This window comes from Delphinus delphis, chromosome 1 (genome assembly GCF_949987515.2).
Source record: "Delphinus delphis chromosome 1, mDelDel1.2, whole genome shotgun sequence".
Lineage (NCBI taxonomy): Eukaryota > Metazoa > Chordata > Mammalia > Artiodactyla > Delphinidae > Delphinus > Delphinus delphis.
This window is the reverse complement of record NC_082683.1, coordinates 179,560,328-179,587,710: the sequence shown is the minus strand read 5'-3', so window position 1 is coordinate 179,587,710 and position 27,383 is coordinate 179,560,328. Positions and strand designations below refer to the sequence as shown.

General features: G+C 36.6%; 1 protein-coding gene across 2 annotated transcripts in view; it reads left to right on the top strand.

Annotated features, from left to right (window-relative positions):
- DENND1B (DENN domain containing 1B) overlaps positions 1 to 27,383 on the top strand; it is a 251,610-nt gene that overhangs the window by 72,290 nt on the left and 151,937 nt on the right. For both annotated transcript variants that reach the window (XM_059998790.1, XM_059998789.1), the window contains exons 4-5: positions 21,429 to 21,478; positions 23,421 to 23,540. In XM_059998790.1, coding sequence (XP_059854773.1) covers positions 21,429 to 21,478; positions 23,421 to 23,540 — 170 coding nt within the window. The remainder of the gene's footprint in view (positions 1 to 21,428; positions 21,479 to 23,420; positions 23,541 to 27,383) is intronic.

Genomic DNA, 27,383 nt, shown 5'->3' with positions numbered 1-27,383 from the left:
CTGAACCACTGGCTTAGAAGATACAAAGAATTTAAAATAAAGAACTAAGGTTGCGACCAAGTGGAATTTTAAATAATAACTGAAATTATAACTGGCAATATTATACTATTGTTGCCTAATATTATCAGGCAAAGCACTGTCAGTAGTCTGATAGTATAGGAAAATTCAGCAGAACTATTTCGTAAGAGTTTGACTCTTGTTTTCCTGGAGAGTAAAACATATTCTGGAGACCAGGGGCATTGGCATGTCTCTGGAAACTTCCCATAAAGCATGTGATTTCTGAAATATTCATATTCATAAAATTTACATGTACAAATTTAACCTAGGGCAGGATAAGCACCTCTTCTGATTTGCCAGCTTTTTGTGTAATAATAATAATAGTTATATCAGACAACCCTCATGATAATAATATATCAAACAAACCAAATTACTTCTAGCATCTCATTTTATAAGGCAAGAGTACACATTCCTGTGATTTTCAGGGAATCTCTAGGAAATCTCCAAGATAGTTTTAGTTATAAAACGTATCCTGAAAGTTTTTGATTTTTTTTCTGCATTCAGAATCTGAGTTTGGGAAGGCAAAATTTAAAAAGTTGTTAGAGGATTTGGCTGTTTGATTAAGATGGGGTCCATAGGTGCCTAAGAAGCAACACTTGATTATCTGTTTAATCAAAGTGACACGGCTTCCCTGGTGGTGCAGTGGTTGAGAGTCCGCCTGCCAATGCAGGGGACACGGGTTCGTGCCCCGGTCCAGGAGGATCCCACATGCCGTGGAGCGGCTGGGCCCGTGAGCCATGGCCACTGAGCCTGCGCGTCCAGAGCCTGTGCTCCGCAACGGGAGAGGCCGCAACAGTGAGAGGCCTGCGTACTGCAAAAAAAAAAAAAATCACAGTGACAATAAAATATTTAAAAGTAAATATAGACGGTAACACAATTGAATAGTTCTTTCGTAAATGAGGAACTTTTGTACCTCCCCACTCTGCCCGAATAATAGAAGACATAGTAAAATCAGTATCAAGGACAGAGAATTATTCTGTTAAGACACAGAGTTCTGGCTATCTCAGAGGTACACGGAGGTGAGGATAACTTTTCATGTTGCAGGCGAAAGCGTTAATCAGGAATCCAAGGAAGCAAGCCCACCAAAACTGAGTGAACTTTAAAAATTCTTACAGCTTCTTTTCAGTCAGGTATTACCAAACATTTTAAGTTTTATTCATTGTGCTCTGTCTTAGTCAAGAACAAACTGACACTTAGAGACATATCTCGGAGATCTGCAAGGTCAAACTAATTTCATTATCATCACCATCATAATTGTGTCATTTGTGTTAACATGTAGTGCATCCATGATTGCTATCTTCAAATGAATTCATGTATCTTTTAAAAATTTATCAGTTTTGATTTCTAATACACTACATTTCAATAGTTATTACATAAACACTAGCTCTTCACCATCCTCAGCAAGTCCCAAGTATATAGAGGTAAAAAACCAAAAAAGCACAAGAATTGCTGTTTTAAGATAAAACTGTTCTTTGAAAAAACAAAACAAAACACACAGTTGTATTTATCTGATACTGTTGTTCCTAGTGTAGTCTTAACCACTCATATTAATCATAACTTTTAACCTAAATAACTAACTTCTGTTTCACAGAAAAAGAAAAAACAAAAAACACTTGGGGGACAGATAACTGAGCACCTTGTGTCCTGCACAAGCATTTTACAAGACTACCAGACATGGTACCCATCATACCACTTTCTAACACCACACACCTCCCGATTAGATCTCTGTATAGTGGCCAAAATGAACAAGTTTATTAAAATGAGCCAAAAGTGTAGGATTTTCACAGCACACAAAAATAAAAAGTATATAGACTTAAATATGCTTAGTAATCAGTGTTTTTAGTATTCTATCTTAGAAATTATCTAGGTTCATAATATATATAATGTATCATATAATGTATAATACAATGAGTATACATTGACTAACTCAATATCATTTCAATATTTTGGTTACCTAAAGGTTTTCAGAATTATGTTTTAGCAGATACATTACAAAATATAGTTACTGTTGAAATAAAGCTTACCAGAATAACGATACAGTTTGGTTGAGTAGAAATTTACACCTTTTGTAACCTTAAACAGTATGCCATTTGTTCATCAAACCTGTATACATTTAGGGAAAACAACCCCAAATAGAATGAATGTATGCTTATATTGTACTTAATATTGATACATCAGAGAAGTCCCAGCTATATTTATTAAACTAAATTGATAGAACTAGGTGTTTGCTAAGGATTTTCCTTAATTATGTGAATTTGAATTCACCAAGAATTTTTTTTGAAGTCTAGCCCATCTGAAGTATTAGAAATTCAGTTTCCTTATTTTATAGGACTTTTAGGAATAATCAGTTTATGCTCATTTCTCTCTATAAGCCAATCAGAATCGCGCTCCTTTAATTTAGTTAAAATTTTTGTAAAGGACTTTGTTTTTCAGAGCAGCTTAAGGTTCACAACAAAACTGAGAGGGAGGTACGGTGGTTTCCCATTTACCCTGCCCCACGTTTGCATAGCCTCCTGCATTATCAGCATCACTTACCAGATGGTGCGCTCTTGACCAAGGATGGACCTACACTGATACCTAATGACCCAAAGTCCGTAGTCTGCCTTAGGGTTCACTCTTGCTGTTGTACAGTCTGTGGGTTTAGGCAAACGTATAATGACATGTATCCATCACTATAATATCATATGGGTATTTTCACCGCCCTAAAAATGCTCTGTGCTCCGCCTAGTTATTCCTCCCTGCTGTCCCCAGCCCTAGCAACCACTTATCTTTTGATTGTCTCCATAGTTTTGCCTTTTCCAGAATATCATACAGAGAAACCATACAGTATGTAGCCTTTTCAGATTGGCTTCTTTCACTTAGTGTAATATGCATTTAAGGTTCCTTAAAGTTCCTCCGTGTCTTTTTATGGCTTCGTAGCTTATTTCTTTTTAGTGCTGACAAATATTCCATTGTCGTAAGTACCACAGTTTATCCATGTTCCTACTGAAGCACATCTTGATTGCATCCAAGTTTTGGCAGTTATGAATAAAGCTGCTATAAATATCCATGTGCAGGAGTTTAATTTGTGACTTTATAATCTAGTTTATTGATACTCTCTGGAGATAGAGCACCATTTCACACCAACTCAGTAAGAGCAAAGGCCTTTCTGAATTATAGACATAGAGACTCACAGACACCAACAATTTTGATCATATTTTTAGGTATACTTTACATAGTGAACAGATAATATAGATAGGTAGGAAGCTGAAAGATACATTGTTAAAAGCAATGCTATATTTTACAAGGCCTTTTTAGTTACGTTTTTGGTTGTTACTTTTATGATATCAGAGGTGAAAATTTTGCCAAATATTGAACAAGTTTACTTAACCTAGGCAATTAGCATGTGCCTAAAGCTGCCTTAAAAATACTCATAGAATACTTTTTTTTTTTGCAAGGTACTGGTCTGGCAACATAAGGCTGTAAACAGAAAGACGTGTGGTCCTTGCCTTCCAGGAGTCTTATTATTGGGGAGGAAGATTGGTTTGGGAATCAGAAGTGAACTAATATTCCGTTTCTACTTCTAACTTGAATGTACAACTTCAAGGAAATCATTTTTACTCTCTGAGGTTCAATTTTCTCCTCTGTAAATGGAGACACAGGTTGCTTATTGTTTTTACAATACTTGGTTCTACGTATAATTCCAGCAGAAGGCCGGGTGTAATATGTGCCATGAAAGTTACTCACAATGCAGTGTAGACGTTCTGGGAAGGAAGACCTCACACATTTAAACAGGCTAAGAGGGAAGTAGTAAGTTTAGACTAATTGTGCTGGTGATAGCAGTATTTAGTGTATTTTGGTAGTTTCTAGGATTAAAAGGCTTGAGGAGGGAAGACCATGTTTATATAGAATAGCAAGAAGCCACTTTAAAAAGGAGATTGAAGACAGAAGCTAGAACTAATTTCTGTAGCAAGAAGTGACAGAGATGGCAAGATGACAAATACTACCTGAACACACACCGTGCATTATTTTTTTCTAATACTAGATAAATAAAGATAAATATAAGAAGTTGTCAGCTCAGAAGGACCTCGTAGTCCAGTAGGGGAGACAAAATTATTCATAATATACTGTCTGTTCTGTAATACTAACGGACAGGTTGTAACGGTGGTTCCCACAAGATTGCCTCACAGCTGCAAGCGGAGGGTTTAGCTCTGGACGGCAGTGGTGAGGTGTGCCTCCCTCTTTAAGATAAGCAGAAAGAAGGAAGACTGATGGCAGGGGCTTATTGATAAAAGACAGTATTCTGGGAGGACTCAGTTTCAGGGTTGTTGAAAGTACCTTTGTTCCTTAAATCGTCTTGATTGTCATTCTTATGCTGGCGTGACTTGAGAGAAAGGGGTAATGGGATGTGAGAGGAAAGTTTATCCTGGATATTCCGCCTTGGTCCTACTACATTATTGTCTCTTGCTTCCCCGAGAATTGTTGTCGGTTGGTACATGCAGAACAATGGCAGTGCAGTTGGTGTACTTGAAGGGTGTGAATCTTCATTCATTACTTCTGGGACTAAGAGTTATCAGAGGCCAGCAACAGAGAAAGTGGTTTACAGGTCTCTAAGCGGGCGTTGGAACGATATTTGGGAAGAGAACGTAGTTGTGGCGTTGGGTGCATGTTTACACGTCTCTAAGTGGGCGCTCGAAGGATATTTGGGAAGAGAATGTAGTTGTGGCATTGGGTGCATGTTTTACTTGCATTCTGCTATCCACGTGGCGATGCTGGTGTTTGGCAGGTGTGCGTGGAAGGGGATCTTTAAGCCTTGTTCCTGGACCACTGAGTGTATTCTTGGAGTTGGTCCTCTTTTAGGGTAGGAGTGGAGGATACTGTCATATATATAGTTAGGGTAACTGATTGTGACACCCTATTGTATTAGAAGCGCAGAATGATGAAATTATTTTGTGATTTGGAATTGATGTGGAATGATAGCTAAAGACATTAGAATTTTATTTCTTGCATTAAATAAAAGACTTTTTTTTTTTGGATAGTATAAAGTGGAGTTTGAATTCTGTCAGTTATATGCTTGGCTCCATCAAACTACAGGGTAGGCATTCAGCAAATGAGAGGGCGTGGTCAGATTCCCTTCATGCCCTGCCCTGGCTTTTCCTAGATCCTGTTTCTTTTTTTGGTGGCATTTCTGTTTTTACTGCCCATTCTTCTTCTTCTCCTTTTTTTTTTTTTTTTGTGGTCGAGTTCTACTTATTCTTAGACCTTAGCTTGAAAATTAATCCTTCTTTGAAGGTTTTCCTGACCTCCCAGGCAACCTGTCTGTGCTTCTGTGTAACCTCTTGCATTTGCCTCTATATTTTACAGTTTTATTTTCATTCTTTCTTTTTTCAAATGTCTCTATCTCCCCTACTCTGTATGTATCTTCTTATTTTTCAGTCACCACATCTAGCACAGTGGCTCATACATAATAAGGTCTGAATAAATGTATTTTGAATTACTAGTTGAATAGATAAAAGGAAGTTGAGTAAACTCGTTATAGATTATTTTAACCTTCTTGGAAAAATAGGAGCAAGATAACCTTCTAAGCAGAATAGATATGAGGGTGTGGAATATTAAATTTTGAAAGATTTCAGACTGGTGTTATGACACATATAATAGGGATTCATCAAACTGTGAATGAAAAGATGCGGCTCAGTGGAGGGGTCAGGCAACATGAAGGTTTAGTAGGTCCACCACTGTTCGTTCATGACGAGCACCTGCCTGTGTGTACCTTCTCTCTTTCTCACATTTCTGTTGAAGGTTAAAAAAAATTAAAAATCAATATATATTGACACACTAGTATGGCTCTCATGCTAGATAACTAAAAAACACCCTTGGTAATGCATTGAGAAACATTCACGTATTACATAATTATTTTAAATTACAATAATAAAAATTCCATTAATTAAGCAAATCTTGGTAGAAACTAATTAAGAAAACTTGGTGGAATTCAACAGTTTGAATTACAGTTCTGAGCGAATAGTAGTAAGAAACTATGTAATATACAGTAATAAAAGAACATTTTAAATCTTACCCTTCAGCTGTATCTTTGTAGGTCTTTTGTAATTGTAGGTAACTTGCTAGTTAGCTGATTCCAAAACAAATAAACTCATCAGCACTGTATACAGTTCTCATGTTCAGCAATATCTGGTAGTTGGTCTGCATGGTTTAGGAAGAATGCCTGTTCTTCATTTAAAAAAATGTTTTACACATCCATCATTTCCAAAATGTATTTCTTTTAATAATTTTAAAGGGATTTGATCACAATAAATAAAGTCTTTGATGATTTGAAATTGTGGTAGATTGATAGCTGGACATTTTATAGTTATGCTTCTTGCATCAAGCATAAAATCTGAATTATTTGGGAATAATTTATTAAATCTGAATACTTTCAAAATAAATATTTAAACAATTACAGATATTTTTAAAAACTGGATTTCTTTTTTTTGCTTGTTTGGATTTGATTCTGTCATTTTATACTACCAGTTGATTATATCAGGCACAGAAAAAAAATTTAATTGCATTCTATACCAACTATTGTTTTTCCAAATGGAAAGAACAAATTGTCTTGAACCAGTTTTTTATGTGTGATGGTTAATTTTTATTTTACTACCACTATGAATATTTCCGTTATAGATGAACACGTATTTTTGATTTCTTAATTTTTAATGAAATTAAATCTTATAAAGAGAGATGATGGCTCATTTAAGAGAATTATAATCATATCAAGACTGTATACTTTGTTTCATATTCCATTTTATCAGTGATTTATCTTAATTACCCTAAAATATAAATTATTTCTTATAATTTGCTTTGTAGATACACATAGTGTTATCTGTTTTGCACATTCCTGTGTCAAAAAAAGAAGAATCATAATAAAACATAAGTGGCAAGCATGTGGGAAAGTGCTTAAAATTAAGTCCAAGATCATCACCATAATTATATCTTTCTGTCTTTCTTCACGTAGGCAAGATTTGTTTCCTTTGTAAATGCAGTGCTAGAAAGCTCAAGGCAAAATGTGATCATGTTCTTATTTTACCTGCATGCTCGTCTTATATTTTCTACTGTTAAAATTTAAAAGTTTTATTGCAAACAGGGAAACTAATTTGGAAAAACATAGTGAGAGATTTTGCTTTAGAGCTGAGGTATTTATTGGAATACAGAACTGTGTAATCTAGCAAACTCCTATTGAAAAGAATATTTTTGCATACATTTTAGATAATAAAATTTGAAAGCGCCTGAAAAAAATGACCTTATTTTTCTGCTGAAGGGTGAACAGGTTTTACTTTAATGAGCTCTTAGAGGTGAGGGGTTTTATACTTATTTTTATAGCAGTGAAATTATTATATTCTAACTATGCAAATAATTTAGACCAATCCTGGAAGGTCTGGCATTACTCAACAACCTATAGAAATTAAGTAATAATAGATGATGCAGATTGAAAAAGATAAATGTGGTTTCACAAGAACTTACTTTGTATTGAGCAGTAAACGTTTGATAAAAGTCACTTTGGAATTTAGTTCTATAACGGGTTCTGAATCTTTGAGACAAAGCGTTAGGAAATAATTTTTTTCAAAATGATGTAGCATAGGCTGATGAATCAGAAGCCATTCTCCTGAAATCAGGAGAAAAAAAGTTAAATTTAATATAGGGGCATGAAAGTCTCTCTACCAGTTCAAAATGTTACATTTCACATTTTTCTTTATTTTTAGCTTAAAAAGAAGTTAAAATTAATTAACTATGAAACAAAGGATGGAAGCAAAAGTAGCATGTTTTCAGATGTTACTTGGTGGAGAAATTAAAATCCTTCAAATTGACATAAAGTCAATATTAATTTACATGGAGTATGTTTACTTTGAAATAATCTTAATCATTATAACTTTATAGTGCTTTAAAAAATGCCTTTCAGGGAAATTTCTTTTTTAGGAATAGGTATTAGTTGAGTGAAACTTGTGGGTTATAAGAATCAGTAGCTAACCATAAATTGCTACCTTACCTTTTTATTTTGCTATTTCCATTTTCTCTCCCCTCTCAGTACATTATTAATAGGTAAGCCCTATTAAAGTAATATTGCCAGGTTGTTTACTAGTGTTTAAAATTTAAGCCTGAAATACAGTTAGGGAGAATAAGTAGATATGAAAGCAATTCACAATTAAAATTTTGAAATTTAAAAAATATCCTCTGTTAGCTGAAAATGTTGAACTTGATCAACATATGGTACCAGCTAGCCTCATCCCCACCCGTTCTTTTGTTATCTTGTTATTGTTATAAGGCTTAATGACAGTTGTAAGCCATAGTTCTGGATATGGGGGTTAGTCCACCCTGGGGAGAAGAGGAGGAAACAGCAGTGTGGATTATGGAAATATGGATTGATCTAAAAAGAGACCCCTTGTAAAAGAATGGGACTCAAAGGAAAGCTAGGAAAAACTGAAGAAAAGATGATGGAATATGATGTGAAAATGATCATTTGAAATCTTTCCTTTCATTCCCAGCTGCTGTGTTTTGGAGAAACGGAATGCATTTGTATGTTAAGGGAGATGCCAGATGAATAGTATTATTTATTAGATATATTTTCATTTTGAGTGAGATAAATTATGTGCATTTTAATAGACTTTGCATATGTTAGACTTTTTAAATCTTAAAGACATAATGTTAGGTATGATATTTCATAGAAATATTTCAAGCAGTGTACAATGTTTGATTAATGTTTGGCCTTTAAATAGACCTAATTTCAAAAATTAACTTCATGGTTGTTATATATTAAGTATTTTAACTAAATGTGATGGTGAATATTATATTTAAAATATGAATTATTTTTTTGTTACTTTTATAACTTAGCTATTCAAATATATAGTTACACGTTTATTCATATGTGTTTTTCTAGACAAGTGATAACATTGCGGCTTGTCTTGGTAAGCTAGTACTAAGAGATAACATACATCTTTATCCTTAGCCTCTTTGATCAGAAGCGACAACAATGCAGTCTAGTGGTCATTTTTGCGAATGCAGACACAGAGTCCATGTGGTTTTACCTAGTTTGTGATGTGTTTGTAAACAATGAAAGAAAGACTGTTGCCTTGATTCTGAAGTTTGGGAAAAGTTAGATTGGCAAAGAGTTAGCTTAAAAGCATAGAAATAAGGCGTTTGGGAGGAGGTTTTGAGGGAGGATGTTTCCAGTTTTGGACGTGCCAGGTAAGCTGGTAGGGATGTCTCCTAAGTTGTAGGACGCCTCTGGCTGGACGCCGCCGGCTGGGGTTCAGGAGAGGAGTATGATGTGGCTTCACACAGCTGTTGAGTAGCTGAACTGTGTTCTGACCCTCACCTTCTGGCTGGAGAATCCAGGCTTTACCCGTGCTGTGTAGCAGTGAGACTGGATTTCCCACGGAGAGGTGAGGGCTGCAGACGGAACCCTGGGAACACCAATGGAGAAGGCGCCATGAAATAGCCTGGGGGGCAAGGAGGAGAGCTGGATGAAGTGGGCACAGACGTCTGGGGAGGGTGCTCTGGAGCGGAAGCCTTGGCTTCCTCGGTCAAGGGGCAGGTCACTGTCAGCCTTTGATCCCACATGTCTCATCCCTGGTAGGCGTGGAATAAACATGTGTTAAATGAATAAAGTGTTACACATTGCAGAAGTCAAACACGATAAAGACTGGAAAAACGGCTATTAAACGTAAAAACTAGCGATCACTGATGACTCTAAGCTGAGAAGACTCACCAGCAAGCAGTGATAGACTTACATCGTTCTTGCAGGAAAATCTTCAGTGAGAGGAAGAACTATTTTAGTCTACTTTTTAGCTGACCAAAGGTTGCCTCTACTTTATAGAATTTACCTTAGTCTGCTTTTACAAGTAAGTCACTCCTGGTTTTTATATATACTCCTTATATTCCAATACAGTAATGTATTGTAAAGAATAAATAGAAGGCATTAGATCATTTATTCAAGAGAACTACCAATCCTTAACTGAGAAAATTTATCAAATGACTCTCGCTCTGTGTGTGTGTGTGTGTGTGTGTATGTGTGTGTGTGTAGTTTCTGGTTTATTGAGTAAAATAAAGAGACTCTTTATTGTAAAGACAAGAGACTCAGCACATTGTGTGTTCTCTTTAAGGTCATTTATGCCGAAGTGGACTAGACTAGGAATGATCAAAACTCATTGCTATTTGGTGAGGCTTGTTTGGTGGCTTTCTCTGTGTGAAAAGAACCAGTGTTCACAGTTGAATTTCTCATAGAAAGAGTTCTGCATTACAAGAACTAAGACCAAGATTGGCACCTTTTCTTAAAAACCTCAGCAAGAGGCCAAAGATTACATCAGCAGGGAGTGTGAACTAAATTTTTATTCCAAGAGGTAGATGTTCTATAATGGGTGGAGCAGAATAAGTTTGCAAAATAATAGCTCACAATATTTCTATTTAGAATCTCAAGAAGCAAATCATGCAAAAAGCAAAAAGACCACTTGTGACTTCAAATTTAATTGTAATTTGACATATTAAAAATTATGGGCATGTACATTTTTTATAAAGAAAAAATCTTGTATAAATTAAGATGACTTAAAAATACAAAAAAAGAAACAGAGTTCCTAGATTCTCGATTTTTAGTCCTGCTTGCTAGCTATCTTTGAATAAGGTTTTATATTAATTACTAAGTACTTAGTTCTTGCTTTAAATTGAAGGGGATAAAAATGTCTCGCAGACTTCATGAATAGAACGGCTAATGGCATCAGTGGCCCGGGGTGTTTACCATCTGAGCTGCAGTTTTCCGTGTCCTCACCTGCCGCCACGTAGAGGCAGCTTTGGCCTGATCTGCAGGTTCCTACTCTTGAGCCTAAGATAATTATCAGTGCATGCTCTCTCCACCCTCAGCCCCTCTGTTGCTATTAACATTGTTTAACCTCATCCTGCCTGTGTTACTTGAGCATTACTTACTTGTTCTGGTATGATCCTTGTTCTGATAAGTGACAGATGATTTTGTTTCAGTTTTTAAATAATAGGCTTCAGGGCTTCCCTGGTGGCGCAGTGGTTGAGAGTCCTTCTGCCGATGCAGGGGACACGGGTTCGTGCCCCGGTCCGGGAGGATCCCACATGCCGCGGAGCGGCTGGGCCCGTGAGCTATGGCCGCTGAGCCTGCGCGTCCGGAGCCTGTGCTCCGCAACAGGAGAGGCCGCAACAGTGAGAGGCCCGTGTACCACAAAATATATATATATATAATAATAATAATAATAATAGGCTTCAAATTTAATTCCTTGGTCTTTTGTTCCTCTGTGAGAAAGAATCTACTTAAGTCCCTATAAGTCTTACTTGAAAGAAATCAGATGTATGTTTATACTGTAAATCTAATATTTTCAGTGGTGATAAATAAGCGTAGACATAAGTAGCATTGCTTTTTTGCCTCAGGACTTAATTTCAAGGGCATAGAACAACCCAGAGCAGGTAAGACTCACATTTGTGATGACATATTATCCCATCTCTTCTCCCACGATTTCCTCACATCTCGGCCCCCTTTATTTTTCCATACGCCAAGCTGAACTTTGGTTCGGAGGTATTAATTGTATACCCTTAATTCTTGATATGTATGGACAATATCTACCATATAGAGACCAAGCAGGCATCAGATTCAGGCATCTGCTGATTATGTATTGAACCCTACATGAAAACAAAGTGAAAAAAAGGCATGGCATGGGGAATAATGGTTAGAAGCTTCAGCCTGTGAGTTCAAATCCCAACTCTAACATTTGTTAGCTGTGTGACTTTGGGCAAGTTACTTAGTCTCTTTCACCTCTTTTTTCCCCTCCACATAGAAAAGGGAATAAAACATGGGTTGTTGTAAGGGTTAAATGAGATAAACATGTAAGTGCTTAGGTCAGAACCTGGCACAGAGTAAGCAATTATTTTATCATATCTTTATTTGGGAAGATAATCAGAAAGAAAGCATGCAGACTCTTAAATCACATTTCCTTGAACTGTCTACTGAGGTGGGTTGATTCTGCTGGTGCTAAAACAGTGTCATTTCATATGAAGTCAACAGTTTTTTTTTTTTTTTTTTTTTTTTTGAGAGCATGAGTGATGTTCCAGGCACTGGTTAGGCATTAGGAGAACTCCAGAGTTGAATAAGCCGTCAAAGATTTTGGAGATTCGTTTGTTCTGATTGATCATGTCAGTTATAACAACTAGGACTTTCTGGGTCACTACTAACTTCATTGATCTCTGGTTACTGACTGATGACATACTGTGATTATAATACCAGAAGTGGTTGAGTACTCTATAACGTATATCTTGATACAAATCACTAGAAAAATAAAGACAGGATTATGAGAAAATACAGTGATTTCATAATTTGGGAACATTATAATAAAGCTGCTTGTTGAGGCGACTATAAAAATATGAAGAATAATAGTAACTGTCCATAACAGCAGACAATAAAAGAGTCCTATCTCTTATCACTTCCGTATCTTTTAATCGGTGCCATTCCCTTTCTTTGTCTAGGCCAGATTCTCTCTCTGGAGCACCAGACGTTTTATCCAGCTACCTCCTGGGCGTCTCCATTTTTACTCTTGTTTATATCTCAGTTTTGTACCTTCTCTGCATTCCTGCTGCACTGTCTCACTTCAGGTCACCACTCCTCACCTCCACGATTGCAAAAGCCTTTCTATCTGATTTTCCAGCCTTCAGTCTTGTCCTTTTAAAACCCATTCTACAAACTGTAGTCAGAGTGATCTTCCTAAAATTCAAGTCCAGTCATGTCCCTCCCTTGCTTTAAACCCTTCAAAGCTTCCCTGTTTCTCTTAGGTTGGGTGACCATGATTTATTGTCCAAACTGAGATACTTATTTATTACTTTTTCACTGATAATTTGTATATGGTGCAATGCAGATCTCAAGTGTACAGTGAAATGAGTTTTGACAGATGCCTACGCCTGTGTAACCCACATTCCTTTAAAGATACAGACTATCTCTGTCACTCCAGAAAGTTCCCTCTTGCTGCTTCCTGGTTACTTCCTGTGCCTGCTAACCCACTCCCACAGCCCCAGGGTACCACTGTTCTGATTTCTGTTATGATAAATTGTAACTTGGACACTTTTGAGAGTAAAAGGGGTTGCTGCTGATAACTGTGCTGAGAAGATGCATGTAAAGGGTTCTGGGCAAACCAGGAGGGGTGGTTTCCCTACTCTTTGCATCAAGTCAGAACTTCTTAATTGGCCTAAAGCCCTTTTGATAGAATCAGTCCCCTGCTTATTTCTCAAGCCACATTCTCTTATCATCCCCCCAGACTTTGTACGTGTTCTTTCTTGTCTCCAGACCTTTCTGGACCTTTCTGTAATATTCTTTCCTGTGATGGGAAAACCACCCTTAACTCCTCTCTACCTCCCTCCCATTGTACAATAGTCAGGCCAACTTCTTGTTCTCTCTGTATTTCTCTGTTTAGCAATAGATGAGATTTCTTCCCTTGGGACTTCCACCACACTCCTCCAGAAGCACCCCTGCTGAATTTGGTGTACATGTCTGATTTCTGGACTCCCTGGTGTTTTTCACTTTTACCACCCACGCTTTTATTACATTACATTGTGATTGTCTTTGATTACTATTCGCACATTAAATATTTGCTAAATGAATATACATAAATGTACATAAGCATATTAATTATTCATATAAATAAGTTCATGTTGAGTTTGTAAATATGAGTTAGTACTGATTAGACTTTATACCAAAGTAAATAATCTTCATAGAACAGTCTGTATTTTATAATTGTGTAATTATAATTTAGTTCTTCCAGACAAAGCCTCCAAATGGGTAAATGGTCAGTTATGATTTTTCCAAACTTTAAAAAGACACCGTGATTCTCGTTTCTACTAGGTGACCTTATAGACTCCAGGGACCTTCAAGGTATAGAGAAATAATTAGTATGTGTACTGTTGCTCCCAGAATACAATAGTCATCTAAAGTGTAGGGGCCCTGATTTATGCTCTAAAACTAAAGTTTCTGTTGTTTCCTAAAGCATCAGACAAACAAGATTCTCATCTGGTTTATCGCAGGATTCACTATCTAGGGAAAATCAAGCAGTGCAGGCATAGTTCCGAACTGGGTTCAAGGCAGGATCAAAAAAAAAAAAAGAAAAAAGGGTAATTGTAGTTTACTTCTCTGGGACATATCATACCTCGTTTGTCATCCATAACAGCAAAATACATTCTTTAATGTGTGATTTACCCAATGAATGGAGAATATTTACATGAATACAGTGACAGAAAGATTGCACATGGTCTAGGTCTGAAGAATATGAGAAATAATATGAATCAAGGGTCTGGCAGTCCACAGGACTGGGGAAAATATAAAATCCAGACTGGAGAAAATGTAAAATCCAGCTAAAGGTTAACAAAGAACAAAGAATGACGCAAAATTAAAGAAAATGGAAAACATAATTCAGTAATCAAGGGCACTGCTACAAAGAGGATGTGTTTTCTAAGGGCATCTCTGTCAGTGTCTTCGCCAGGACAGTTGCAGGGAAGCCCCCTTTGAGGTGAAGGGGGCAGGAAGTCCCTCCGTTCCTCACACTGGACAGTGCCTTGTGCAGAGTTGGTAATTAATCCTTATTAAGTGTATTGATAAATAAGTACATGAAAAAAGAATTTTATTAGTAAACCCTCCCTTAAATGAAAAATGTCTGTTGGCGTGACTCTTTGAAGATATTTTTAATTCAAAGAAGTAGCCAGGGTGGTAGCCCAAAGTAAGCTCCTGTACATACTGAAAACATCAGATATGCACAGTGTATGATTTTGCAGCATTAACCGAGTTTGCCTCTATTGTGTTTGATTAAACAGAAATAGTTGAATATATTCAAATCTATATCTATATCCATAGGCATCTATATTAATTAAATGTGTTAACCATCTTCCAAGGAGGCAGATAAATTATTCAGTATAATACTTTGTATTTTGTACCTCAGTATGTTAATGTTTTGGCATAGGTCATTGGACACAGGACCTTAAATGTTGTAGTTATTTAGTAAATATGTGTTGAATAAGTATCTTCTTCATTTGAATTCATATGACACTTGAGTTCTTAAAATAAGTTAACTAATTAATAAAAGAGTTAACAGTTGTCAGTGGGGTTTATGTACCTGACACTGTCTAATCATTTTACATGGATTTTTAACTTAATCCTCATACAAATCCCGAGTAAATCCTCACTTAATCCTATGAGATAGATGATAATTTTGGCACATTTTCTAGAGGTGGTGACGGGGGCGCTGAGCCGGGGGCTGGCACAGCCAGGTCTGAGTGTCACCTCCTGGCTCCAGAGCACCGTGCACTGACCACTGGGCTTTGCTGCCTCGTGGGTGTGTGCCTGCACACTGGTGCCTGTGCCTATTTCTGGGATCTCATCGTAGCCCTGAAAATTAGTAATCACGTTTCCTTTACTCTCCACAGCATCTAGCTGTGGGTTGGGATCATGGTAGCAGATCAGTTGACTGGTGTCAAACTTGTTTCTCTCTAAAAATTGAGGCTTTTTTCTACTTATCTTAATTCTACTTATCTTGATTTAATGGCAGTTTGATATTCATTTTTAAGTAGCTTAGTGTCTATAATGCAAATAAATATTATAGGCAATGCTCTATTTTATTATATAGGTGTTTCCTTTGATCTAGAAAATGTTACTAGTTAAAATAGGGGTGAGTGATGCAAAGAATAAGTATATTAGTCTGAAAGGAATGGGAGGTTACATGGTTATTAGGGAAAAAGAAAGGGAGTCTTCCTAGGTGGCTTTTTCTTAGAGTTGGATAATTGTTATTCAAATCACTGTTTAAAAGTTAATGTTAACGTAGGCATAAAAATTTGAAGGTGGTTGGAATAGAATTTTTGACAAAAAACCTTTGGAAGCCCATTTGCTTATATATATATACTTTCATGCCTTTTGAATTCTTCTCTTTATCTTAAATTAATGAGGGAAATGTATTATTCCTTTTATTTGCCAAGTAAACCACCTATCTAATCGTTAAGTACAGTATACGTATTTTTGGTAACATCATGCTGTACTGCTTTGAATCTAGGCTTTTTCATTGGCATTAGATTAAGCTAATATTGAGTACAGAGCTCTCATCACCTGACTGATACACATAGAACCAAAATCTCAAAATGCGTATTTCTACAATACAGTTCTTTTTACAGTCGAATGTATTTGCTTCGTGGCAGTTATTTAAATCTTTCAACAATAAAAATTCATTCATAATTTTTTTTTTTGTGGTATGTGGGCCTCTCACTGTTGTGGCCTCTCCCGTTGTGGAGCACAGGCTCCGGACACGAAGGCTCAGCGGCCATGGCTCACGGGCCCAGCCGCTCCGCAGCATGTGGGATCTTCCTGGACTGGGGCACGAACCCGTGTCCCCTGCATCGGCAGGCGGACTCTGAACCACTGTGCCACCAGGGAAGCCCCATTCTTAATTTTTGATAGTGAAAAATAACTTGATCAGAGTTAACAATCTAAACACTGTTAGTGTCAGAATTCACAGACTTGGTGTTTTCCTTAAATTAAGGAAGAAGGATGAAAGAGAAATTTACTTCTAATTGAAATAGTACATAAAAGTAAAACCAAGAGAAAAATCCTGCAGTGGTCTCAATTATTCTGATAGTTATTCCTTGGCTCTAAGTTTAAAATAGAGTCTCCAAGCTTAAAAAACTTTAGAAAGTAAGACGATGTTTAAAGAGGCTGTATGTGTAATTTACGGTATAATTGTAGTTCTACCTTTTAATAAAATGCATCCCAATCTAAAAACCCTGTTAGTGTAGCTGTGTTTCCTCGGAAACTTAGAGCATCTCGCAGTACCCCTGTGGGTGTGCCATGGTGCCTTGAGCAGCTCGGGTGCAGTTTGGGAATCCCCGTTGTGCGCTGTGCAACCTGCTTGTCACTAAGTAGCTCAGTGAATATTTCTTTTGAGAAAAAAAAATTTATTTTTCCCCCATGTAAAGCACAAATAGATTGAGTGAATACGTGGTATTAATGAATTCTCATTTGTTTTGGGAGATAATATTCAAAATTAGGTAACCATCTTTTTAGGAATCAGTGGCCATTGTGAAAAATTAGATTAAAATTGATAAGTAAAGCCCCCTTTTTACAAAAGGATTCTGAAAGTGTTATTCAAATGAATAAATTTATGCATATTTGAAAACTGTCCTTATGTAATATCGTGTATATTTTTCCTGAGAACTTTGGTAGAACTGTAATTCTTATCTAATTAAAATTGCTGTGAGGAGTCTTAAGAAAGAAAAGATGATGCTTCACTCAAGCTTCTTTGTAATTAATTACAGGTGTTGTGGCCAGTGGAAAATGGATGGGTTTGAATTCTGACTTCTCTAAGTAGTCTAAGGCTAAGCTAAGCATGGGTAACCTTTGCCCTGCCCGTGGTTAGTCTAGGAGTGGCCGCCACCTTCTGGCTGATCAGCTGCCACGGGAAAGTCAGCCGGTGGGCCTGCTGGGAAAGGTTTCCCCGCTGATAGAAAGAGCCTCCCAGGAAGCTTTCGCTGGATACAGCGGTATCTTCATGTGGTCAGCTGAACTCTGGCAGCTCGTTTTGTGACCGCGAGTAGATATGCCTGAGGACAAAGCCACAAACTCCGGACAGCAGAGCAGAAGGATGGAGGACTCCTGAGTCCTTGAGGAGGGTACTGAATCAGTCCCCAAAAAAGTCCACCGTGTCACTTCTGGCAGTGAGAGGGTAACTACTGCTTGTGTACAGTAGGCGCCCTTATCTTATTCCTTAGTTATAGGTTGCAGTCAAACCAAGTTAAACACTCAAGACCCTTACTGTAGGCAATCGAGTGTGTTGTGAAAAACCCTCCCAAGTGATTATCTTATACCATCTTATCTTCCGTCTAATTCTTTCTGCCCTCCCATTGAGAACCCCTGGAGAAGGACGGTTATGAAGTTGAACAAACAGAATTTGAGGAATGATTGATTGCATATGGGGGTCAGGGAAAGGGAGAGGTCTAGGCAACTACCATGTGCTTGTTTGGGTAACGGGGTGTGCAGTGCTGCCGTTCTGGGTGATAAGGACTATAAAACTGAAAGAGTGACTTCAGTTTTGTTCATTCTGCGTTGGAGGTGTCTGGGGAATGTTCAGAGATTGATACTAGAAAGTAGTTAGAAGTATAATCTTGGAGTTCACAGAAGTATCTGAGCTATAGGACTAAGAAATTTGGTAGTTGTAGTTGAATCCGTGGGTGTAGGTGAGATTGCCTAGGCAGATATAATTTACTGAGTGTGGCGGAGAGGACTGGTTGGAACCTCAGCATTTCAGTGGAGGGCAGGGGAAGGAGCCATTGAGGACAAGGAAAACAAGTACTGATCCCAACGATGGTGCATCTCCTTGCCTCTTAGATTTTTTTCAGAGAAATTCTAAGACCTTTGTAGTTACTGAACTCTAATCAGGAGGTAAACTTTACATATTTCAGCTTTTTTTTTTTAAAGTAGATTCTTAAATGCTCCTTTCCTCTTTTATTTGATCAATTTATAATGCTCAGAGGCAACCTCATGGATAGTAAATATACCACTCTTAACATGAGCAGTTTCTTCTCTCTTACATGATCAGTTTGATCATAATGCTTATTAGTACAGATACAGGATATAGTACCAAAAAACCACAGTGTATAAATTTGCATTAATCCTTGTTTTCAGTCATTTATATATTTCCCAGTCAGTTTATTTATATAGCAGTAGACTTGTTTTTAGGGCATATGCAGATATATGTGGTATTGCCTCTTGTATTTTGCTATTCATAATTTTATATTCTATTAATATATCATTCTTTTTGTTATTTCTGTTTTTAACATTTGACGTGTTAGTCAATGTGTTCTTTCTATGAAAATAAATCTTTTAGAGAATTAAGAAGATTTTGAGAACCCAGATAATTTTTCTTGCCTGAGGAAGTTAGGTATTTCATAAAAACAAAAGCCGGTAGGAATAGAGAAACATAACTTTTGCAGAGTATTGTCTTAAACCTTTCACATAATCTACGGATGCCAATCCAGAAATGTGTGTGTGTATGTGTCATATCAAGAACACAGTGCGGTGGAAATACCAGAGTTTATGAGCACTTCTAATCAATATAAAAGTACAGTTTTCAATTAACATCATTGTTAAAAGGATCCAAAAAACTATTTGCATGTATTTTATTCCTCCCTCCAACTCTCTTCCCTCCCTCCCTCCCTCTCTCTCTCTCTCTCTCACCTCTCTCTCTCTCTCTCTCTCTCTCTCTCTCTCTCTCTCTCTCTCTCTCTTCCTCTCTTCTTTTTCAACCTCAGTTTGAATAGCACCTGTAATTAAGGAAGAAAACCGAGCCCTGGGAGCTAGGTAGGACTTGCAACCATTGATCTGTGTAAGCCCAGCTTATACTGTCAGGGGAGGAACAGTCAACTGCTGAGCTGCTTTGTCACTGACATAAGCTGAGAGAGGATTTTTTTGTCTATACTGTTTATACACTAGTCTATAGACCTGCTGGCTGGTTGAATTTTAAAGAGTGCGGAGGTTTAAAGACTTGTCCCCTGAGGGATGCTTCTGCCAGTTGGGGAGCGAGCCGTGGCTGTTTTGCAGAAGTGTGTGCATGTGTGTTGCTTCTGGAAGGAGGGAGGGGGAGGGTGTGAACGATTGAGCAACTAACTGGGAAACATTCTTCTTTATTTGAGTCTTAAAATCAATGTGAAATATATTATTAATTCGGGTATATTTGGAAGCAGACAATGGATTTTGAATATCTATCTTTATTGTTACAGAAATGATATGAACAGCTTTGCAGGGGGAGTATCTGAATAGCGTTCATGTGTGTTGTAAATATGGGAAATGGCTTCACTTTTTGCAGTACAAGATAAGGATTAGCAGTGGTCAGATGAACTGTTCTCTTTTGTAATGTCCTGTTTTCAGTTTAAGTAATTTGAATTATTTCAAGCTTAGCAGCTCTTTTAGTTCCATTTATTGATAATAAAACACTGTCAGTAGTAAAACAGTTGGCTTTTTCTGAATACGGGGTTTGCGCTCGTACTTACAAATGTATGTTCATAAGCAAACCTGGGTACCCTGCCCTAAAGATAGAAGATAGCTTTTTTACATATGCTTTTCTTTCAGCTTCAGGGACTTAAGGCTCTTGAAGCTTTCTTAGGTTTTGGCATTGGAATTTTACAATGATTTATTTTTACTTGATACTTTATACCAGTTTACATTTTAAAAGAATGGGAGAAATTCTGCTTAAAACACTCAATTCTATGACTGTGTATAGGGCTTAATATTCATATACTGATGATTTCTCTGAATGTAAGTTTTATTGGTAGAGAAGTAGTGATAGGGCATTTTTTGCTGGGGAGTGGCTACTGCATGAAGATATTTGCTCTTTACTCTTTTAATATGAAGCCTCTTCATCAATCTCTGCTTTCTCTTGTAAAATCGCCTGGCTTTAAACTTGTGTGATGGTGTCTTCAATTCTGACTCTACGACAGGAGTTAATTTTAAGTTGTTTTTCATATTTAACAAAATAGATCTTTTTCTATTTTTTTGCCAGATATCTGACAGTTATCTGCATTTTGTTATACTTGTTAATGTATATGATTTCTAAAAGCTTTTAAAATTATTTTATAATAACTGTAAAATCACTGCAGTTTCAAGTCAGTAAGATTATTTTCTATGCTTAATTAAAACATTGATTTTCATATTAGGAAATTCTTAAATAAAAGTGCACAGAGTAGAAGCTATGTAGTTTTACATTAAAGGCTTATTTTTAGATACACATTTCTTTAAGAGTGTTACTTGGGATTAAACTTAGTGTTACTGATGTTGAATTTACCAAGAGTTCAACATATAAATGTGTTTCTTTAGCTATAGAAAATACTTTTTTTTGAACCATTTTACTCTGGGGCACGTAGAGTTGTTATACCTCTCAGTAATTCATTGCTGCCAACTTCATTCCCTTTTCTCTGCCTGCATTTTAATTGAAACAACATTTATATTTCTGAGCCAGGATCTGTCAGAAGTCCCTGTGGCTACTCTGTGGTACAAGCAGCAGCAGACGCAGCTTACCCATATGGTGCGGTGCTTCTTGTAAAATCCATATGGCCTTGTTGAAGGGAGTCCCAGCGGGGATGTGAGGGGTGTTAATACCCTTCAGGCCAGGCCTTTCCCTCCTGGGGCTTCCGTGGCATTGTCAGTGCAATCTGCCAAAGCACACACTTAATTCCTTTTTAATAATCAATTATTTTAGTCCAGGAACCTCTGTTATTTTTCTTAAGAAAAAGACAAACTTTTTTTTCCTAAAAAATGTCTCCAAAAAAGTTTTAACTGCATCTTTAAAAATATTCTAAAGCTTTTTTTTTTTTTGCATTTGCAGGAAGTACTACAGACTGTGCCAAAGTTCTGTTTCCCCTTCGACGTTGAAAGGTACAGTATAAGTCATCATTTAAAATAACCTTAGCCTAATCTCAGTGAGCACTTTAAAATTATTACATGTGTTTTCTTTATAAAATGAAATGTATTTTTCCCCCATTGCCTCTAACAAAAAAGACTAGAGGTTCAAAATTAAATAATATTTGAAATGGAGAAGCCTTCTAAATCATTATATCTTCTGTTTATTCCACTGTGGCCAGTTAGGATTAGTCTTAAGGTTCCATTTCTTCCTTTTGTTCTTCAGGTACACGTTGTAAGCACTAGGAGAAAAAAACATTAATATGTCCTTTATCAGAGCCTTAGAATTGTGTCTTTTAAAATTAGATGTATATATCCTGGTTTCTATCTCACTTCACCCTGATTGAAAAGACCATCTGTGTGATATTGTAAAACTCATGGCTGGTTGTCTCCCAAGAATAGCTTTATAGAAATCGTGCAATATTATGGAAGGCTGCAGAGAAACCCTCTTACCTAGCAGTTTTGAAAATCTCATTATGTTTGTATTTTACTGAACAAATGCCGGATGAATAGAGTATTACCTGTGTGTAACTGGAATGTCACAGAATATATAGCCCTTTGAGCATAATAACAGATCATTTATTGTTTTTCATGTGATTTTCATACCCTATTATCAGTTTTCTTTAAGGGTATGCTGTGAGGTGGTATTAAAAGAAAATTTATTTTAGGAAAATATTTTGCTAAAAGTAGAGATTAGTAAAAATCTAAAATTTTACAGTGTTAAAGGTAAAAAAGTCTTTCGAACGATGGGCTAATTGATAGTAATAAGTACTGCTGGTGAATGATGCCCCTTGTTTTACCTCTTTTCTGGGGAATCACTTGTGCCTGCTAAAGTTGCAATTTCCAAATTAATAGCAAAGATGAAATAAAGGAAGAAAAGCTGTGGAAGTAAATTGTGAACATTGGGCACTAGAGGGCACAGGAGACACTAGAGGTTGTTTGTGAAGTTTGTAAAAGTTAAAAAAACAAAAACAAACCTGTCCCCATAAAACTGTGTTTGTTAAATATTCAGCATTTGAACTGCAGTATTCCCTGACAATTGAAAATGATTTGTAGTATTGGTGCAGTAGGGGTAAGTAGCTTGTTTCCTCATACATAATTCCTGTGGCTATTTCAAAGCCAAAGTTTAGGTGTCCTGGAAACTTTATTTTGGGACAAGGAAGCAGATGTTCAGTTATTGTTGTCTAATGGCAAAGTTATGGCCAGTAACAGGAAATATATTTGTATATTTTAAATAATAGTAAAGGTTCAGCGTAATGATTTATACTGCACCTTACATGGCAGTGTGACACGTATGATGATACTTAGTTCACGTTAGCTCAGATTCTTTGTAAATTTGGAAATTTATTACCAGGATACAGGTAGCTCTAGAAGAGAATGCTAAAAAAATTGCCAATAGTAATTTGTATGGTACTTTATTGGGTGAGAATGTCAACAGAAGAAGCAATTAAACAGAGTTGGTGGTGGCTGCCAGTAGGCTGTGCAGCAACACGCTTTGCTGTGTGAGAAGCCTTAGAGTCACCTGGAGGAGAGGCTGGGGAGGGGCGGACCGTCATATGACCAGCTTCTCACCTCCCCGGTTCCATTAGTAGTACGTTCGGAATTTATGAAATATTTGATAAGTACTTTCAAGCATGTGAAAACTTACGGTAAGATACCTTATGATTCCCTAGTAAGGGATTACAATATGCTGAATTGCTCAGTCCATAAGGCGTTTCAACCTATTTTGGTACTTGCTTCATGATTTAGTTTGCACATTTCACGCTCATTTTAGTTTTTAAAACGTCATTCTGTCTTTGAGAACCAACTGATTGGAAAGGTGAAAACAATGCCACACATACATCTATTCTTGCATTTGCTTTTCTCTAAGAAAATTCTCACACAAGGCTTAAAGTGTTATAATACTACTGTATTTTAGAGTGTCTCAGAATCAAGTCGGACAGCACTTTGCCTTTGTACTGACAGACATTGAAAGTAAACAGAGGTTTGGATTCTGCCGACTCACATCGGGAGGGAAAATCTGCTTATGCATCCTCAGGTAAGTATTTGTAGTAAAAAATAAAATTGGAGGCACGATAGATTAACGGTGTCTTTCTTTTGTACTTTGCTGTGCTTGGGATGCTTAAAAATATGCTTATATATATTTTTAATTGTTTTATTTAAATCCAACTAAGTTGAAAAATAATTTTATTTACTCTCTATATATGGCATCAGTTTGGTTTAAAGATATACCAGTAACAGTAGAATTTTGCTTCAAAGAATTGGCTCCTTCTTTTTTTTTTAATCTATTGAAGTATAGTAGATTTACAATATTGTGTTAGAATTGGCCCTTTTAAAGATTAGTTTTTGTGGGTTTATTTTTGAAAAATTATGAGGTCAGATAATGTATGCTTCACATATCAAGTAGGATGCAAAAAATTCAGTTAAGTTAATATGTGTTCTATTGCTGACCCAGAACTTGGATTTTTGAAAGTGAATTGTTGGTTGAAGGTAAAGGTTGCAAGCTGGTGATTCTGGGCAGAAGTGTTTAGAGGTGTTTTATTTGGCCTCATGGTGTTTAAAAAATTTTAGAAGGTGTTTCTAACCTTATAAATTTTAGTGAAATTTTACATAAAGTTCACGTTTTTCGTTCCTTTTGCTAGCGCTGGTCTTGCTGTCCCAGCAACACTGAGCTGGTGCTGAGCAGCAGGTGTCTCCTTGTGTCAGGAGTCTGCTTGTTTTACAAGCCCTACCTGTCCGCCTCCATCACTTACCTGGTTGGCCTGGACTCACTCGGTAGACAGTTGAGAGCGTGTCTCTCTGTCTGTGGACCTTGGGTTTGAGTTGCTAGTGCTGAGGAGGACGGTCCGGAAGGTTAGCTTCCCTTTAATATGTCCTGATGACTTAGAAATGTAGGTGTGTTCTATACAAATAGGACTCTATACTGTGATTACAATACGGATATTGGTCAAGCTAGATTCTATAGAAATGTTTATAGTAAAAGAAATAACATTAAATTTAATGTTCATTTGCTTTTTAGCTACATTCCTCTCAATCTTTGAGGGTTAAGTTATAAATTCTACTCAGAATATCTTTTCATTAAAAAGTCAAATTTACAGATAAGTTTCGAGAATACTACCATGAGCTCTTGTCTACACATCCCCTAGATTCACAGTTGTTAGCCTGCTTCTGTCTCTCCCCACCTCCCCCCACTCTCTCAGTGTACACACGCACACACACACACACACACACACACACGCATGTGCACACATGCGTGCACGCACACACACACACACACACAAATTCTGTATGTCTCTCTGTTGTAGTATTGTTTTTGCTGACCCATTTGAGAGTAAGTTATAGACATCATTCTTATGTAATATTTGAATCTATTTTACATAAATTAATTATGATATCCATAATTAAAGAGTCTAAATCTTTCTCTTTGTTTTGAACTCTTAACATACTTTGAATACAATGAACCTATTAATAATTAGCATGTTTTAAAATTTTCACAATAGTCCCTGTGAATGGGCTTGTAGAATAAACATTCTTAGCCATTTCTGTTTCAATTTAGGAAAGCCATTGTTAACCTCGAAATATTTACACAAAATATGAACTATAGCTATTTGTTAAATGATTGAAGGATTAGTATCATGTCTGTATCTCCAAACCAGTTGTCATTAATTTGTAGGAAGCAGATTCTAGAGCAGTTACCATATCAGGTTACTTTTATGTAGTTCTCAAACCCGTCTGGGTGGAAGGAGACTTGAATGTTGTCGTTCTACATTAAGAACAGTCTCACCCGCAGAAAATATGGTTCACTTATATCAGTGTAATAAAAACCAAAAAAAATCGTCTATGCCAATAAAGAAAACCTTTCACAGTAAGCATTATTGGTTATTTAGTCTTTTTAAAAAGAGTAAATGTTCCTTTTATTTTTGTTATTTGACGGTGCTTTCCAGTAGATAAGAAATAGTAGGTATCAAAGCTTTATGAAAAAACTGTGGAGGAGAGTGAGAATCTTAAATTGAGAAAATTCTATCCTGCAGCTTATTTTTTCCTAGAAAATTAAAAGACTGCCATCTCATAGATGTTCATGGCATGTCTCAGTCACTGTCCTGGAAAGTAGTATGCAACGGTGTTCTTTGAGAATAGCCAATTTAGAGACTAGCCAGTAAATTAGAGAACAGAGAATTAAAATATAATCAAATTCAGCAATTTATTTAGAAAGTTGTGATGGGTAGGTAAATACCTATTTTAAGGTGTAATCGGTGTATGTCTGTGAAAATAGTTTTGGCAAATCTCGGTGAGTGCTGTAGTGAGAGGAATAATGGTGTTTTGGGTTCTGGTTTGTCCACGGACTACACTGAGTCTTCACCACTTTCGATTGAACTTCATACGTGTTGAAAGGAAGGATGGGACTCTAAACGTGCTAGAAGAGATTGTTGTTGATTTTTAAAAACTACTGTAACTGTGAGAGCCTTTGAATCCTGACATTGAATCCTGAAGCCAAAAACGTTGGCATCCTTTGACTACATAATGACGAAAACTTCTGTTTGGTGACAAATATAGTAAGGAAATTGAATATTCCAATAATAAGCTGGTAGGACTATATTTACAACCACTGTGACAGAGAGTTAATCACCATAGAGTATAATAAGAGAGAGAAACAACCCAATAGAAAAATACGTAAAGCATCTGAACAGCATATTCACAGAGGAAATGTGAATAGCATATATATACATATGTATGTGTGTGTATACACACACACACACACACCTGTGGATGATGCTCAGCCTTACTAAAGGTAAAAGAAACGAGCACATTACGATGGGCAGAAATGAAAAACTAAAAATAAAAAGCATGAGGGGAAATAGATATTTCATGTGCTGCTTGTAGGACTGTAAAATGACATGACTTTTTGAAGGGGAATTTAAAAATATCTATCAGATTTTTAAAGTCTGCTTCTCCTTGACTCAGTTAATTCCAGTTCTTGAAATTTAAATCTCAGGAATATTCCCAGTGGTGAGTACTAAAGGGTGAGCAAAGTTATTTATTATGACATGGTTTATAAGAGCAAAACCACTGGATGTAGATGTCTCTCAGGAGGAACTGATTAGGTGCTTTAGGGCCCATTCCCCAGGCTCTACTCTGTGCCCCCTCCCTGCCAGAATGCTGTCTGTGCTGTTCACTGATGCGTTGTATTCCCAGTGCCTACAAGAGTAAACTCTTAATAGATATTTGTTGAATAAATATGTTAATGAATTAATGACTAGTACAATGGAATATTATTTATCTGTTAGGAAAAATTATACACACAGATACTGACTTGGAGAAATGTTTATGATATATTGTGAAATGATGAAAAGTTTCAAGGTAATATCTATAGTGTGTTCTTATGTTTGTAAAGAACAAGTTATATGTATATATAAATGTATATTTTAAGGAGTAGTCAATAACAGATTTATATATTAATATATGATTGTATATACTTATAAAAGGATAGATCTCTAATTCTTTGACTTTGTACACTTCAGCATTCATCTACTTTTTGCAGTGAGCAAAAGTAATTTTAATCAGTTTTTCCTGCACTAAAATTCTGAGATGTCAGGACTATATAAAGAGCATATTAAAAATGTGTGGGAATTTACCCAGATCATCTTTTGTCAGGTAAGACATCCAGGACAGGAAATGGTCCTACAAGTGTGTTTTCGTGGAGATACTCCAAAGGCAGCAGCTGGTCATTGTTGACTAGCAGAATTAAGAATGGGAAGGGAACAGGCATTTCATTCTACACGCTTGAAATTTGGAATCACAGTGCAAAAGAATGATCTTTGGAAGACAAAAAAATATTACTTGTGAGGTGACCTTCCCATCACCATCTTAGAGCCAGATATTA